The sequence below is a fragment of the Parasteatoda tepidariorum genome, chromosome 2, assembly GCF_043381705.1.
Source record: "Parasteatoda tepidariorum isolate YZ-2023 chromosome 2, CAS_Ptep_4.0, whole genome shotgun sequence".
Lineage (NCBI taxonomy): Eukaryota > Metazoa > Arthropoda > Arachnida > Araneae > Theridiidae > Parasteatoda > Parasteatoda tepidariorum.
The window spans coordinates 97,899,973-97,918,016 of record NC_092205.1 but is presented as its reverse complement, the minus strand read 5'-3'; the positions used below and the strand labels follow the sequence as shown (position 1 = coordinate 97,918,016).

The window sequence follows — 18,044 nt, the reverse complement described above, 5'->3', positions numbered from 1 at the left end:
TTTTTGCAGTTCGCCCTAACTTCTCCAATACCTTAGCAATCAAGAATGGAAGACATCCTGTAGTTGAAAAAGTAATAGGGACCACTTTTGTTCCAAATGATGTAGTAAGTACTCTTTCTGTATTTAATTACTAATTATTTCAAGGGGCAACGGAAAAGTAAACCGCATTTTTGAATTGTTTAGGAGAGGGTCTTTGGTTTCCATCTGGGCATGTTGTAGATATTTCGGAGGCTCGGAACGATCTGCAAACAATACTAAGGAGCAGTTTATAGCAGGGACCGCGGAACCAGAAAAGCCCTCTCACATTCTATAAACAAAGGGACACAGCCCCTTCTAAGATTACAGTTTTTCAATCAAAATTTGTGTCATTAAATTTGCTATCAAATTGGACAGACTTAGACACAATATTTTTGTGTCTAAGTTCTAAAAAAAATGTCTCTATTTAAAGCAAGCTTTCATATTTCCTTGGTGGGAAATGCTACCTAATTATCTTTTATATATCCTCTCGCAAAGGTAATATACATCTCTATTGCTGACCGATTGTCGGTTTCAAATGTCACTGCAGACAAAAACAGCAAAGAGAAGAAAAAGAAGAAAAAAATAGCACATAAGGAAAGAAATGAGGAAAATGATATCTCATTAGAGATAAGTTTTTTTTTTTTTGTTTTTTTTGCGGTGTGAACCCACTAGTGGCGAATGAATTTCAATTGGAGACAAACTGAGCTGGAGATACATAGGATTACTTAGAGTTTGAAATTAAGTCAGATAAAGACTAAATTTTGCAATCTCGCCATCTGGCTTTTGATGTCTAAACAAGGAAATCTGTCACTAAACGAGGAGTCGGAACCTTTCTTCACTAGCTTGTGAAACAATAATTGAAGAAAATAACTGAATCGACAGAAACTCCAAGATAGCTAAAACAAAAATTAAAAAAAGAAAATCAAAATCTTAAATTAAACAAAAGTTATTTTTCATTTAACAACTGTTATTAGTCTCACAAAGCAAAAGCACCAAACACAAGTAACAGATCTCTGTCATTTTTTATACCTTATATTTTTTTTATACTCAATAATTGAACCAAATGTTTGTTTAAAAGAATAGGCAATAAAAAAGCTTATGAAAATTTTATCGCGAGTCAGAGACCACTCGAAACCTTTTTTCTGTAAACGAACCTGAGCCCGCGTTTGGTCTAAATCTCTCTTATACGAATTTTAACTAATAGAATGATACTTACGAAAATGTTGTAAAGTTATTTTCCGCACGAACAAGCACTCTCAATTCAAGCTGATTTATACGGCAGAGCCTGCTTTAGATTTGTCGAAAGTAATTAAATGCGGTATGAAATTTAATTGCTAATATTATCATTTTGTAATTATAAGTCAATTTTTTTAATGCACTCTGAACCATAAGATTTAAGTATTTTATCTTTTTAACAATATTAAGACATTGGTTTCCATATTTCTTTAAAATATTTATTTTTTGTGTGCATTAGTACATTTTTAACTTAAATATATTTATCTTTGTAAAGTAAAAAATAAAGCATTTCAATTGGAAGTGGTTGCAAAAATAATAACTTATTTTCTTGCTTGTGATAAATTTTAAAATTTTGCAAATGCTGCTCCATTTCATCGTTTTCCAAGATTTTATCACATGCTTGTTTTCAAGGAGGCTATTTATTGAATACTTATAACTAAAAAATAGAATCATTGAAATTTCAAAGCATGTTGTAGAAGTCTTGATTTTTTAAACTACAAAATGTACAGATACAAAAAATTACCATTCAAAAAATAAATATCTGCACTAAGATCTAATTCTCTGCTGTCACAAACAATCGACTCATCAATTACTTTAGATGAAGCACAGAGTAAATTAGACTTCTTACTTAATACTGTATTAGCATGTTGTATCTGTATAATCACGTGGTGTATCTGTTCAATGAGAATGTGTCTGTCAGTCATTATCTTCACGTTTATTTTATTTTTAAAGTCATAAATTCAATTACAGAAACTATTCCCGGCATGAAGTTAAAATTGCAAGTTCGATTTGTTGATTTCTATTTTGTGAAACTCAGATAATTTGAACCCGGTGAATACTAATAAACGATATTTTTTGTTTTCTTTATATATATATATATATATAAATGATANTATATGTACATATAAGGATGATTGACCGTGTAAAGCTAATCACAGATGGTGCTAGGGTTAAAAATTCGTTGTAAAACTTCCGGATTCCTACTGGTTTTTACGCCTAAACTTAAAAAATCGCACCATCCAATATTATTATACTTGTAGTGCTTTCAATCTAATGTTCTCTTTTAATTTAACTTACAACAAAACAAACAGTTAATGAATTCATAAGATTTCACAAGCTTGATATAATGCTACCCAAATAATATCAAACGGCGCTATTTTATAAATATATACGCAGCAATAACGACGTAAATATATACAATAATGGCGCAAATGCAGCCAAATAAGTGATAGCACTCACAACCTTGCATTTTATGTACTATGTGATATTAATTTTATTAAATTTGTTTTAGGTTCACGATCAGTTAGAATTTATGAATTACAAAAAATTCTTCTGAATGGTAAAATTATGTGTTAATTTAAACTTAAATCACAATTATAAAATTTCCTTTTATATCAAACCTGCACACACTTTACCTCGTAAGGTATTCACCAGAAGTTATCTCAATTTCTTGCAGCTTGAGGAATCTTGTTATTGTTTACATTCAGCCAACCATCCATGTATATATATATATGCTTTCACAGTCAATGGTTTATAGTAGTTCTTTGGAATAAGTTGAGCTTATCATTTTATACCCCAGTATATTATGATGATAAGATAATTTCTTTTACTTTCATTTCAGTTCTTGTGTGAAGAAATGAACTTCATTATTCTTACAGGAGCTAATATGGTATTTTTCTCTTTTTTTTACTACATGTGTTAAAATGTAATTACACAGTTAAAAAAAAAAAGAAATCAGTATTCTGTTTGGAAAATATTGCTAATATCTTACTGTTATTAATTTCTCCACTATATTTAAAGCTTTGAGTTAAAAGTATTGTAGAAACATTAATCTTAATCGAAGTTTATAATTAATTATCGATGATATTACATGTTATAAAAGAAATAGGATAATTAAGCAAATATAAATTTTTCCATTATTCTTATATCAGCGATAGCTCATAAACCCAAATTTAAAATATAAAGTAAAACACTCACTCAATAGTCTATTTTTAGCCAAAAGGGTGACAATGTTTATGATTGTGTTAATTTTTATGAATAGAACAAAAATAACTTCTTTTTAGCACTGTTATCAGGACAACTGCTATGTATTATACACTAAGGGACTAAACTTCATTACTTTATTTCTATTATGTCATTAAAATATTTTTTCAAGAAATATCAATTCAAGATATATCAAATTGAAACATCTGAAATTGTAACATTAGTCGTTTCCAAAGCTACGCATTTGATTTCAATAGCAATACAATGAACAGCGACAATTGTAATATTTATCAATGCTAATATTTAAAAATGATTTGTCAGAAAGATAATTGCTTGATGGGATAGAATTTTTAAGCTAACTTAATGATTAAAATCGGAATACTGATGATGTACTAGCAACCAAGGATAATCGCAGAATTTTTTTTATGGGAAGATTGCAAATAGAAAAAAAATATTTGAAAAGTCATGTAATTTTCTTTTTAAAAAATACTTTCATGTTTGTTATCAAAAACTTTAAAATACAATTTCAATAATTTGTTCAATTCTACTAGAGCAAAGGTCTTTAGTATGATGTTCAGTTGTTTTATATTATTTCAACTTATTGGTAAAAATTAAAAAATTATAATACTTTAAACTGTATATAGTATAAGCAATTGAAAAAAATTTTTTAACTGTTGTATTAATATTTTGGGAAACACAAATCTATAAGATGTTCATGCCATTAAATTAAGAAGAAAATAAATGAATACAAATTCGGCACAAAATAAATAGTAAAAACAATTCTTGCTAAAAAAAATTTTACCCATTAAAATTTTAAAAAAGTAACATTTTAAAATTACAAAATACATTTTTTTATTTATTAGGTTTAGGAGGAAAAGTGAGTGATTGCCATACCATTTTTAGTAGTAACAAATCTTACAGATTTAAACAAATTGGGTGTGACTCAATGCATTTATTTAAATATTTAGATAATAATTACATACAGTCTTTGTTGCTTTTAATGAATCCAACTTTTGTTTTATTTCTAAAATGCAAAAACTACATACATCTCTTTAAATGTGCAATTGTTTTTATATTTCAGAACAGAGGAAGTGTTTTCTATCTTAAATTGTTTGATTGGTTTAAATTAGTTGTCTAGCAAGGCAGAGAAGTCTCTTTTTTTTATGTATTTATTACAGTTCTTGGGTATCCTCACCGTTGGTGGCATTTTTTGTGGGAGGATGTGTCAGAGTTGCCATTCCACAGAGAAAACCTGGAAGATACAGGGAATATAAAAATCACCTAAAATACCAGGGAATTTTGAGGTTTTCCTTCCAAACTGGGAAAATTCTTTTAAGAGTGGTGACTACTTGAAGCGCAATTTGTGGAATATTTAACGATGATGTTTCAGCTATTTATTTCATTTTACTATATATATTTACTGTAGTATACAGTACTATTTCATTTACTATAGTATTATTTGTTTTAAGTATATTAAGCTGTTTCTTATTTCTTTGTTTTTCCAGCAATTAAAACTAGTATAGCTAGACTAATATAGGTCATTTATCATGACAGTTATTTTTGTGTTTCTTCTTAATATATTGTGTATAATATGTACAGGGAAAACACTGGGAATTTTTTTTACGGGTTTGATCTGAAACCCTGTGTGTGTTTTTCGCCCTCTTTCTCGCCAATTTAAGATAGGGATCAAATCTATTCTGAATACTAATTCATTTTTTCAAAGAGATTTTCACAAGTGATTAAATTGAAATTAAACAAGCATATCTAAAGATTAGTCTTCAGGCAGTTGGACACTGGACTGAAATACACCACAAACCCCTTCAATTCCGGGTTCCTCATCAAAATTGCTACCCTTTTCAGTCAGTGAAGCTGTTTCACATTCCCTCCCCCCAGCCACCCTCTACTTTTTAGGAAATTACAATTCTAAAAGTTGTTGCAGTGTGCATAGCAATTTTAAAAAATGCTTAAAGGTGCTCATTTTGATTTGCGTTTTTTGAAAGCCTTTAAAGGTGCTCTTTTTACTCAGGGTTTGTAAAAAGTGCTTAATTTTCTATCTTTTAAAAACAGATTTTTTCTTTGCCGTGCCGATTGTCATTCTAAATTACAAAAATTGCATGATTTTCACAATTTTCTCTGCAATGTTTATTCGAAACTAGTTATTTTATCATCATTATGTGAAGTTTATTGATTTTATGATCATAAATTAAGAACTTTAAGCGATGGAAAAACATAATTTTTTCTCCTGCAATAACCCTGATTATGATTTTTTTTGGGGGAAGTGATTAAAAAAATTTTTGAGCGCTTAAAAGGTGTTGATTTTTTGTTGAGAAATCTGGCTACGCAGCCCTGTGTTTGGAAAAAGAAGTTAGTTGCTAAAGAACATATAAATACATTAAATATTTCAGAAAAAAGTAATGATTGCTTACAACTTTCTTTTTACAAGTACTTTTACTTTTTTTCAAAAATAAAACAACGAAAATGCAAATAAAAGTACTAATTTAAAATGTAACAAACTACATTTTAAACTATAAAACTACGTACTTTTATAAAGTATAAAAATATGTACTTTTACTTTACTAGTAACGAAAGTAAATGTATTGTCATGTATGGGTTGCACTTCTTAAAATAGCTAACAATTGAAATTTAGGATGAGTGATTGTATAAAGTATGACAATAAAATAATTAAAAATCATAGGATTCAAATTAAATAGGTTTTTCTTTAATAAAAATTAATTAAGTCTAAGTATGTTTGTTTCTTAAATTTTTTTAACATTTCTAGAGAACTGAGCTTATATTTATTCCCGTTACTTTAAAGCTATTTGAAATTTAGTGCGAAAATTGTTTAAAAAAAGGAATAAAAAGGAAAGTATAAGCTGTATTCATTATGTCGGTTAAATTCAAACCTAATTATTTCATCTTCAATAAAATGATTCTTTTCATTTTTTGTTTCAAAATTCCTTAAATTTGCCAAGTTTTTCAAAAATTTTGTAAAAAATCTTTAAATTTCATTTCAAAATTATAGGATACCCTTTTATCTATTGTTTCAGCAGTAGTTTTAAATAAATTTTTATTTTCTTGCACAGAGCGGAAAAAGTACCTTTCTAAAGCAAGTGTGCCTACTTCAAATAATGGCTCAAATGGGCTCTTATGTTCCTGCTGAATTTGCCAACTTTCGAATAGCCGATCAAATCTTGACTTTATTTGGTGAAGGCAGTGACATAGAGAAGAATTATTCTACATTTATGCTCCAGGTAACAAACATACTATTACTCAATTTTTGATGTACTTGTTCATATGCTCAATTTGTACCAAATCCATATCAATTATGGATAAATGTTTTTTTTTTTTTTTTTTTTTTTTTTTTTTTGACAGCCTTGTCCTTTCATGAATGTTTCCATGAGAATTTTTCTAATTTCGATATAATTAATACCATGTTGTTTTTTTCACACTCGATTCACTGTGATTCCCTAGTAAATCCACGTTAATTTTCAATTGCTTTTTTCGACAGTTATCTTTTTTTCAGTAATTTTAACATTTTTGAAATATTAATATTTTTAATCCATTACTAACGTGCCAAGCAACATTTTCGAAATTCGAGAATTATGCTCAGTTTAAAAATTTATTTATAAAATCTGTTAATTTAAACTGCACACATTTGTTTTGCTTTTGATTAGGATTCACTTTTTTCTTCTTCATAAACCTCTAATTTGTGTCCCGATGGCTCAGGGGATAGAGCCTTGCCCTCCAATGAGGTGAACCGTTTTCCAATCCCAGACACAGGTGGTTTATATGAATTCTGCATCCGGCTCACTCCGACCACGGTGCTGGCTTGAAATATCCTCAGTGATAAACGGATCATGGGTGAGAGTCCTGTGTCTGTCAGGCTAACCATGGGAGGTTTTCGTGGGCTTCCTCTCCATGTAACACAAATGCGGTTTAGTTCCATAAAAAATTCCTCCCCGTGGGCAAATTTCTCCCAATATTCAATCCAGGAGTTCCCTTGTCTTCTGGATTGGATTCTCCGAATTACAGGGCTACGGAATACAACATTAGTAGACGTAATCCCAAAAATTGGGTTTGCTATTCAATTGCAGTTATAAAATAACATAAAATTAAATACTATAAACCTCTAATCTTGTCTCTTTCTCTAAAGATGAAGGAGACCAGTCACATTTTAAAGAATGCCACTGAAAAATCCTTAGTTCTTTTGGATGAACCTGGGAAAGGTAAGTTACTCAAACTTCTAGATTTTGTTTGCATTAAAGTGAAGAATCATTTCAATTCATGTATTAATTTTAGGTACTAAGCGTGAGGAAGGATATGCTATAGCGTTTGCTATTTGTGAAGAACTGCTGAAGACAAAGGTATTTATATAATATTACAAGTAATATAAAATATATATACATTAGTCAATATTTACTTGAGTCAACAAATTAAAATTTTATTTTATTTACTTTTTATTAAATAATTAAAAAAATTTCTACCACATGAAACTAAAATTAATTCATTAAATTTAATGAATGAATTCATATTTGAGAAAAGCTTTATTAACATCAAGTATCATCCACTGAAAGTTTAATAAAATGTATTTGAACTTATGGATGAATAAAAAGCATTTTATGAACGATTGAACATTTGAACAAGATATTGGGAGAGGGTGAACTAATAGTAGGAATTGGAGAAAAAAAAGATGTGTTGTATCAGATAGTTATTAATTTGGTGACGTGGACCACACATGCCACCACGTATTGTTCTTTATAGAATTTATCAGGCACAGCAAATATAAAATAATTAAATATTGATGTGTGCACAATGAACTATTTTTCTGTTCAAATAGATCTATAAGTTAGAAATGATCACTGATGTTATCTTTAAAATATGTGAAAAACTGAATTGCTTGTTGTAAAATTTAAAGCAAAACGCTTCACCCATCGGAAAATTCCATTTCGTTTTTTGCTCATCCCTATTTAATGAATGAATTAAAAAATTTTATTAAGATCAAGTGTCATCCTCTACAAGTTTAAAAGAAATGTATTGGAACTTGAGTGGATGAATGAAAAGTATTTTATTCATGATCGAAAATTATAGGGAGGGTGATAACTACTAGATATAGGGGGGTGTGAACTATTAGTAGGCATTGAATAAGTAAGGTTTTAAAGAAGGATACATGTGGCAGTAAAGAAATATATATAATGTAAGATTTTTTTTGTTTTTATTTATTTATTTTTCCTTTTTGTAGTCTAACTAAAATTAAATCTGCCCATGGAGTATGTTTAAAAATGTAAAATCTTTTTTTTATATATATGTAATATAGAATTTCTCATACGAGTCATTCTATATTAACTGGTAAGCTTAAAACATATGTTTCTTATCAAGTTTAAGATGTAGAAGTCGGTCTCTCACAAAGAGCCATAAAAAGTCAAGATGAACCAGATAAGGCCAGATAAAAGATTATTTTCTGAAGTTAATGGGCAATAATTCGTCGATGAAGATAGTCCCCAGAAAGTTCCCACAGTCAGAGTGGCGAGATACTTTTAGCGAATCAAAGCCTTTAAATTTTATAAATTGAATGACGTTTCATTGAGATAAGAAGATACTTGCAACGCCCTCTCAGAATCTCACTTTAAAAACTCAGGACAGGCAAAATTGCGTGTCTTTTCGATATTTTCAATGGCTGGATAAAGCTGGGCCAAATCCAAACAATCCCTGCAAAGGGGGAAACCTGATGTAAATATCCAACACATAATGTTTGCAATACTCCACCTAACGAAATAAAATGCCTTTTTAGCAGAAGCAGCCTAAGTTTCTTCAATTATCTAGCCTTTAAAGACATAACATTACATATATATATATATATATTAAAACATCTTGAAAATATGAATCACAGTTACTGGATCATCTTCTCTCTAATCAGGGATGGCAAGTTTCTTCCACAGTGAAGTAATGCATTCCCCCCCCCCCAAAAAAAAATAGGTTTCTCCCATCATGTAGGAAATATGAAAGAAACTCTTTTTCGGAAAGAACTTTCAAAGGATTTTTTGAAACTAGTTTTAAGTAATTTTATGTAGTTTTTATACAAAGCTATTTAATTCATCATTTTAAACAGTTCAAAACTAAAAAGCAACAATTGCAACAACAAAAAAAACATTTAATGAATTTCTTAAAACATTCAAATAATTGAAGTTTGTCAATATTTTGTATAAACTAGTATTGTGAAACCTAATTTTATAATTGTATGAATAACTGTTAAAATAACATTAATAAATTTTATTTATACATTAAATTGAAAAATCTCATGCTTTACATAGGTACTTTAAAAAAGCCATATTTAGTTCACAATTACAAATTTTTATAATTAAATAATATTTATTATGAATGTACAAAGCAAATCTTAAATAAAGAATGATATATTAATTTAAAAATTCTATGTACAAGTAAATTAAAATCGAAATATTTTTACTTTTATTTTCTCCAGTTCCTTCTGTGTTTTTCTCTTCAGTGTTTTGCTGTTTTCTGGAAGATTAAGTGCAATCTTAAATAAAAAATTATATGTTGATTTAAAAATTCTATGTACAACTAAATTAAAATGGAAATATTTTTACTTTTATTTTCTCCAGTCCCTTCTGTGTTTTTTTCTTCAGTTTTTCTCTATTTTCTAGAAGATTAAGGTTTCTATTGTACAAAATGACATCCTTGTCTTCTATTTTTAATCAGCAATTTTCATTAATCCTCATCCAAATGTTTTTTTTTTTTTTTAAATCTTATTTAAATTCATTTAAGTTTTTATTTTAGGCATTTGTGTTCTGCTCTACACATTTCTCTCAGCTGACTCAACTTTCTGACATGTACCCTAACATTGAAAAGTAAAAACAATATCATAAATATATTTTAAAATAATTTGCAATATCTTTCTAGATAAGTAATCATAATTATTGTTGAAGTGCTTTATTACTAATATTTTGGTTATTATAACAAAAAACTATTGATGTAAAACAGTTTGATATTAATGCAAAAGGTTTAATTTTTATGAAACATCATGTTGAGTTTAATACTACATGGTTCTCTAAAATTCACAAATAGTTTTTACAGGAAGCATGAACTTCTTTTAATTTTAAATTGTGATCGGTTTTTATACATTTGTGGGAATAGTATAATCCCCTTCATCTATCAAAAGGTAACCCAAGATCGAATAAAGTTACCGTGTTTTATATACTAATGAATTGGTGTTTAATAATTGTAGTGGTAGTTACACCACAATACTCCCCTCCAGAATTTTGTCAGGGATGGAATTCGATGAAAGGAGATAGTTGCCGCATTTGCAAAAAACTGGGAGAGCTGTGTTAAGTTGACTGGGTTTTGAGTACTTGTGGTGACAGCTGTATTAAGTTCACGGATGTGTGTGGAGACTCTCTCCTGTGTTGCTATTAGCAGTCGAGCGTGTGCAGGAACTTATTTTGTGCAAATGAGACTGGGAAGCAACAGCGGGAGGAGGATGCAGTCACAAATTGCGAGTCAACTTTTCAATTTGTACCATTCATCATAGTAGATTCATCATATCATGTCCAGATCACCAATGTGGGGATAGTGTTGTCAACAATGATAACCTTCACCTATTGAAAAGTATCCCCAAGATTGAATCGAGTTAGCGTGTCTCATATACTAGTGAATTGATGTTTAGTCATTGTAGTGGTAGTTACGCCTCCGATTCTTAGAGCATATAGGGTCGTAAAAACTTATTCTGGGACATCCTTAACTGATTGTCGGTGCTTGTAACATGTGTAGGCTGTTAATTTCACTAAAAAAGAGAGATAAAACTATCGACCTCATCAGATAATCACTGGTTCAATTTCTGTAATTCTTTATGCTTGAATGTCTAGACAGTTATAAATGAATGATTAGTTTGAAACTAAAACCCTAGTTATCATTCCAAACCAATATATTAATTTATATTGCTTCGAAGGTGATAAATGATTCTCTGTGACCAGCTACTAAAAATACCATCTATGACAACACCACAGCCATCTAAGTTCTATCATTGATATTTATGTAGCTTCTTGCAGTTCAAAACTTAAAGCAATCCTGTTTATTTAAATTATCTTCCTGTTAATACTTCATGAAAAGGATGTGCATAAAGGGGGACACTAAAATTTTTAATCTGAAACAATTTTTTTTATTTATTATCAAGTTAAAAAAAAATGTTTTAACTCAAGGTTGTCCAACTGCAAAGAGCCCATGTGCCAGAATTCCGGTCACTGATCACCTGGTGAGCCGCAGTTTGAAAAAGTTGAGCAATACCCTCTTACCTCGTATACAATAACAATTAATAGTTGAATTATTAATTATAAAACAATGGAACAGAAGGATTATAAAACAATTTGCTTACATTTTAATGAGAAAATTGAGGCCGATCAGCCTGAATAAGAAGTTGGCGGGCCGCACAATATGTGTTGGCAGGCCGCCAGTTGGACAGCCCTGTTTTAACTATTAAATATTTGCCACAAACAAAATGTTTTATGAAGAATAAAATATGATTTTTCAACTAAATTTTTTTATGAACTTATAAGTCATTAAAATTTAAGTTCTCTTAACATTTATGAATAATTTGTTGAAAATAATTTATTTTTTTTACTCGAAACTAATTTTCGCTTACATTCACATCAAAACAAATTTGAATTTCAGAATTAGATTTTTTTTTAAAAAGCATTATTTTTAAAAAATATTAAATTGACTATATTTGCTTTCTTTCATTGATTATAATTCTCTTTATTTTGCCAAATATATAAAAAATATGATATAACAAATGTCAGATTAGTGTATAAAAAATGATGTATCGAGCAAATTATATCTTTAAATGCTATAAAAGTTAAATTATTTTATTTTGTAATATTAAACTGCACGATACTTACAGAAGGAACCTAATGGACCTCTGAAAAAACCAAGGTTTGCAAAATATGTTGCAGAAGCATTCATGTGGGTCCCAATACAATAGAAATTACCAACATATTCTGTCAAATATGCTTTAATTGAATACACATGTCTTTAAAAATACATTACACATATATTATATTACAAGTGTAAAGTTATATGCTTATCATTTCTACAGGTGGATATTAATTTGGGAAATATTTATTTTTGTGTCTAACACGGGGATCAAAGTTGTCCTTAAATTCCTTAACAAAAGGCTTAAATGTCCTTAAATATGAAACATTTCAATAAATGTCCTGAAATGTTTTTGATTTTTCCAAATTTTTGTTGAAGTTAACAGAATGAAAAAAATACTATTTATCTAAAAAAAAAGAATTGAGGAAATTTTATGTACCATGAAACAAAGTAACAAAATGAAACTTCCAATAGAGACAATTACCCTTGATTTGATGTCATAAAAACATTCGATGGGAGAGAAATGCATAAAAAGTTCTTTTCTCTCTACTCCCTCCTCATCACTATATCATACTCTATTGTTTTTCACAAAAAAAAATCCTCCTATTTTGCTACTACTCAACAATTTTCCATATTTAGACTATTTTGTCTCCTTTTTTTGTATTTAATAAAAGATCTGAGTTCTTTTTTTTTTAAAAAATGTTTTTTTGCCCCTTAGTGGCAAGCTACTAAAATTATTATCGCCTTCGTGGCTATTAAAATTATTACTAATTGTGTATCTGTAAATCCACGTTGATATTACAAATTGCTCCCATTAGAGAATCAGCATACTTAAATTGCTCTTAGTTTTTATATTTTGGACTTCCTGCCCTACTAACAGAAAAAGGCATTTTTATTTCTTACATAAATCTTAACAACTATTAGTTTTCAATTCACAAAACTCTTTATTTTTCTGGCCAGCGTTATTTTTAAATGAAAAATTTAGAAAATATTTTTATGTTTTATTTGGCTTAGCAAAACTTCTAATAATCCTTTTTGTTATAAAAATAATTTTCAATCAACAGTTTTTGTTCTTAATTATTTAATTCTGTGTACTTTTTGTTTTTTCCTAGCTACCATTTTAATGTTGATTTAGTAGTAAATGAAGAAGAGGGGTGCGTCTGCAACTTTACTTACAAGTTGATCGCTGGTTCTTGTAAGGAAAAATATTACGGTATATTAGACTTCTGTTTATCTTTTGTACCTGAGCAAACATGAATATATGTTGGGATTTAATACATAAGTTTATTCGTAGGAATTAAATTAGCAGAACTGTCTGGATTGCCGGAATGTGTCTTAAAAGAGGCCCATGAACTGGTACAAGCATCACCAGAAGTGGAAGCCAGTGTATGTATTCCCTATTTTAGTTTATTTAAACAATTTAAAAAGCTTACATGTATCTCCTGACAAGAAAGTAACAAAACAATGAAAACAATCTGCATCAATTGCAACAGGGTCTACAGCTTTTGCTTGAGAAAAAAACAATTCTGTTATGTCCGTGGCATTATATTTTTATTCGTGTTTAGTGTGTTTACTGTCATAGTCTTAGTTGTGTTTTTGTAAATAATTATAAACGTAGCTTTTTTAAAAAGTGCTTAAAGATGTGCTTATTTTTATTTACGTTTTTAAAAGCTGTTAAAAGTGCTTACTTTAATAAGGGTTTGAAAAAAGTGCTTAATTTTCTATCTTTTAAAAAGAGATTTTTTCTTTCCCTCTTCTTGTCGTTCTAAATTGCAAAAAAAAAAATTCAAGATTTTCGCAATTTTCTGCAATACTTATCAGAAACTAGTTATTTTATCATTATTATGTAAAGTTTTTGAATTTTAATGATTTTATAATTATAAATTAAGAACTTTAAACAATGGGAAAAAAATAATTCTTATTGCTGCTCAGATCGTAATTCTGATTTTTTTTTTTTTTTTTTGGAAAGTGATTGAAAATAATTTTTAAGTGCTCAAAAAGTACCTAAAAGGTGCTTATTTTTTGTTTGAAAATCTGGCTATGCACCCTGAATAATGAGAGAGTCCCAACAAACACACATTTAAGGGTTGATAGCGGGCCCATATCAAATTGCTGATAGTACTCCTTATCGGTCTGATAGTGTTGGCCAAATCCGCTGCGGCAAAAAAGTGTCCGTCCAGAAACAGCCGATGATATTGGGTCGTTATCGAACACATTTCTTTGATGTCAATGCTATTTATTGTATGTGAGCCGCAATTATATCTGCCCCTTTCAACTCTACCAACACACTCAAATTTTTCTCATAGCCACCCGTTACAAAAGTGATGGAAGTTTATATTTGGACAAATATTGACCAATAAGCCATTAGTGTTACTGATACTGACCCGTAACAAATATTATGTTATGCTAGCTTACATTACTTCACCTGCAGGCTGGTATACAGAGTGTTCCGTGAAGAACGCCCTCAATATGCATTTTTAGAATAATTATCAAAAATTAATATAAACTTACACTTTGGTGGTAGATAATTATATTGACATTTAAGCAAAGAAAAAGCAAAACTGGCAAAGCACAGTACATTAAGCCAGATATAATAAACAAGAGAGGTTTGATTCTGAGAGAAGTTGAAAGATGATTATTAGAAATACTTTCAACCTACAATTAAGCATGTTTTGTTTATTACATCTATCTTCCTAAACTGTTGTTTGTCAAATTGATAGCCCTTCATTTTTCTTCTCTAAAATGTTGAATTTACCACTCAATGTGTTTACTTTTTTGTTTTCATTTTTGTTTTCATTTTTGTTAAATTCTAAATAGGCATGTTTAGGGAAGTCCTTACAGTACATCAAATAGTTATAAGTTTATATTGATTTGATAGTTACTATATTTCTCACCACTCACTAAAACAGATTTGTTCTCTGATCAGGCGATAAAGAATTTGAGTTACGAATTTCAGAGATATGTAATGCATCAAAAATTCATATTTGTAAATTTTTGCAATTTGGTCAGAGAAAGGTCTTTTGAGAATTACCAAATTTTGGCATATAAGTAATAGTTGAAATAGAAAGAACTTGGTCACATCTTTGTTTTCAAAGTTTAAAAGACTTTCTGGAAAAAAAATCTTTTCTACAATGGAACAATAACTATCAATACTTCATCTCTTAACTAAAAGTGTTTTAATGAAACATCAAACTTTCTGTATCAAAAAATTCAAAACATGCGCTCAGTAATTATTTTAACAAATTTTTAAAAATTATGTTTCTGATTTTTATATTTTTATCCTTTGAATTCAGGGAATAACCATGTGGTGTATGTTACTAATAATATTATGATGATTAGTAAAATAATTTTAAGCTTATTAAACACTGTGACTGAAAAAGTTTTTTTTTTTTTTAGTGCTTTCAAACTTGCTTTCAGAATTATATTTCTATCTTAGAATCTTGAACAGGAACATGAGTTTGACGTGAAGATGATGAGTTAAAAAATCATATTAATTAGCGATCATTTTAATTGGGTATACTATAGCCTACGTCACAGGTCGTGTTATTCCTACTAAATTTAACTAGTAAACAGCACTTTCTGCGAACCTGATTTCTAGCAACAAGTAAACATTAAAGGAAGTGTGTTGTTATAAGTCGTTACTCGGCAGGTTGGAATTGTGTTTATCTAGTTCCTTTTGAAATAATTTATTTTGTTGTTTTATCTAAGTTTATAAATTTAGTAAACATATTATAACTCAGCTTATTAATTAAACTAAAAAGTAAATGTTATTCCTAGTAAAATTTTCGAAGTGGAAGTAGTTGTGTTTTTTTCATATTATACCCAATTAAGTGTTTATTTTTCTGGGGAAAAAATCGTTATCGTTTAATACAATTTTTCACTCATTCTCAGTGGCGTATGGCAAGTGGGGCATTTTGCCATCATTATTCGAAAAAGGGTGCCAAATTGACTCATTGTTTCTCTTCATTTTATTATTATCTATAATAAAGATTAAAAAATTTTGCTTCTATTTGATTTTGACCGTTGGGTAAATTAATTTTAATGTTTCTTAACAGCTTCCCTTGCCATTTAAAAAAAATGCAAAAATTCAACCTATTTTTTTATTTCTTTAATAAATACAAAGAACTAAAACAAAAATAATACACAAGTTCTAAGTTGAAATTTTAATTTTTTTATGTGTAAGAAATGTTTTATTTACCATCCGTTTACTATCCCAAATTATCTGGGGCAAATGAAAAAAGTTGAATATTAGTCTTTGTGTCCACATTTTCATAATTTGAAAAATCATCTGCATTACTTTTTCTTTCGCTCGTGAACGCCATTTTTTAAAACTTTTCTTTTCTACGTAAATTCATCAACCATCTTGTATACAATTGTACAAAACACGCCTGCGGTCCCACAAACTCCCAAACAAAAGTTGGCAAACTTCCAATCACAGCAGGTTATTGTTCTTTGTTTTGCTTCCAGCCGAGCAAAAACGTATTGACGAATTCTGCTGTGCAATAAATACATACTCAAGTTTACTCGGGAAAATCAGGGAAGCGGTTAACAGTAGTGTTTCAATATTTTGAAAAATGTAATGCTAAAAACTTTTCAGCTGAGGAGAAAAACTTTCCTCAAACTGGCTAAATTATGCATATTTACTTGAACATAATTGCTTGAGATTTTATAATATTGATTATATCATTTATAGAAAAATGAAAAAGTATTTCCCTGTAAGGAAAATCGAGAGGAAATCAAGTTAGCGATTCATCTCATCAATCTCGCACAGGAGTGCAATTTGGAAGAAGACAAGCTGAAAGATCACCTACGTGCACTGCAATCTCAATTTTTGTCACCATCCTCACAGTCAGACGCATTGGTAAATCCTTAACATGCCAAATAACTTTGTGACAAGCTTTTTTTTTCCTATTTAATGTCCGTCGTTCTATTCCTAATGACTATTTCAACACTTAAAAAGAAACTATTTTTTGTGTACATTTATGTTCTTATTTTAGATTTATCTTAACTTGGTATTTCAAAGATCTAATATTTTATACCTGGTTTAAAAAAATAATGTTACCTACTTTTTTTTTAATTAACCCTTTATATATTGAGTCGCTGGATAAAATTTTATGAAAATTTCCCTGCTACTGCAGGGTTGCCACTCTGCAGAGAAAACCTGGAAAATACAGGGAGTTTAAAAATCGTCTAAAATAGCAGGGATAATGCAAGGAATTTTGAGGTTTTCCTTGCAAACTGGGAAAATACAGGGAATTTTGTTTCGCATTTCCGTCTTTTGAAAAATAGTGACCATTCAAAGTTCAATCTATAGGGTATTTCGGCTATTTTAAACTAGTTCATTTACTATAGCATTATTATTAAGTATGTTCAGCTGTTCTTTAAGTTTTTTCAGCAATTATAACTAGTATAGTTAGCCCAATATTGCACATACACGAGCGCAGTAATTGTTATGTTTCCTCTTAATATATCGTGTATAATATGTACATGGAAAACACAGGGAATTTTTTTCTCCAGATTTGAGTAGCAACCGGGTACTGTCTCGTTGAACGAGTAACATGGGGGTAATTTTTGATGCAGGAAAAGCCAAAATATACCCACAAAGGGTTAACTTAGATTTTAAACTGCATTTATTACAGAATTGTTTCAATTCTGTGCTTTTAATATCTATGTTCAAAATTAAAAGTAGTTCTAAAAATGTTATTTGGCTTTTCATTAAATAAGTATTAAATCATTTCCACTTTAATTAATTTAGTTTTTTTTTTTTTTTTAAATTAAATTAAATCATATTTGTTGGGAAACATGTTTTTATTTCCAGGTGCAAAAAGTTCAGTTAAATGTCTAAATTTTTCATATAATATATAAATAATAGAATTTATATGAATAAACTATGTAAAAACTGATTAAAAGATATTTGAACTCATTGA

The 18,044-nt window shown here is 29.1% G+C and overlaps 1 protein-coding gene across 1 annotated transcript in view; it reads left to right on the top strand.

Annotated features, from left to right (window-relative positions):
- The window catches only part of LOC107449754 (mutS protein homolog 4), a 50,144-nt gene extending 32,100 nt beyond the window's left edge, over positions 1-18,044 (top strand). Inside the window, exons 12-19 of the mRNA XM_071178069.1 lie at positions 2,876-2,923; positions 6,321-6,488; positions 7,391-7,463; positions 7,537-7,601; positions 10,030-10,100; positions 13,230-13,330; positions 13,412-13,503; positions 16,811-18,044. Coding sequence (XP_071034170.1) covers positions 2,876-2,923; positions 6,321-6,488; positions 7,391-7,463; positions 7,537-7,601; positions 10,030-10,100; positions 13,230-13,330; positions 13,412-13,503; positions 16,811-16,990 — 798 coding nt within the window. The 3' untranslated portion in view covers positions 16,991-18,044. The remainder of the gene's footprint in view (positions 1-2,875; positions 2,924-6,320; positions 6,489-7,390; positions 7,464-7,536; positions 7,602-10,029; positions 10,101-13,229; positions 13,331-13,411; positions 13,504-16,810) is intronic.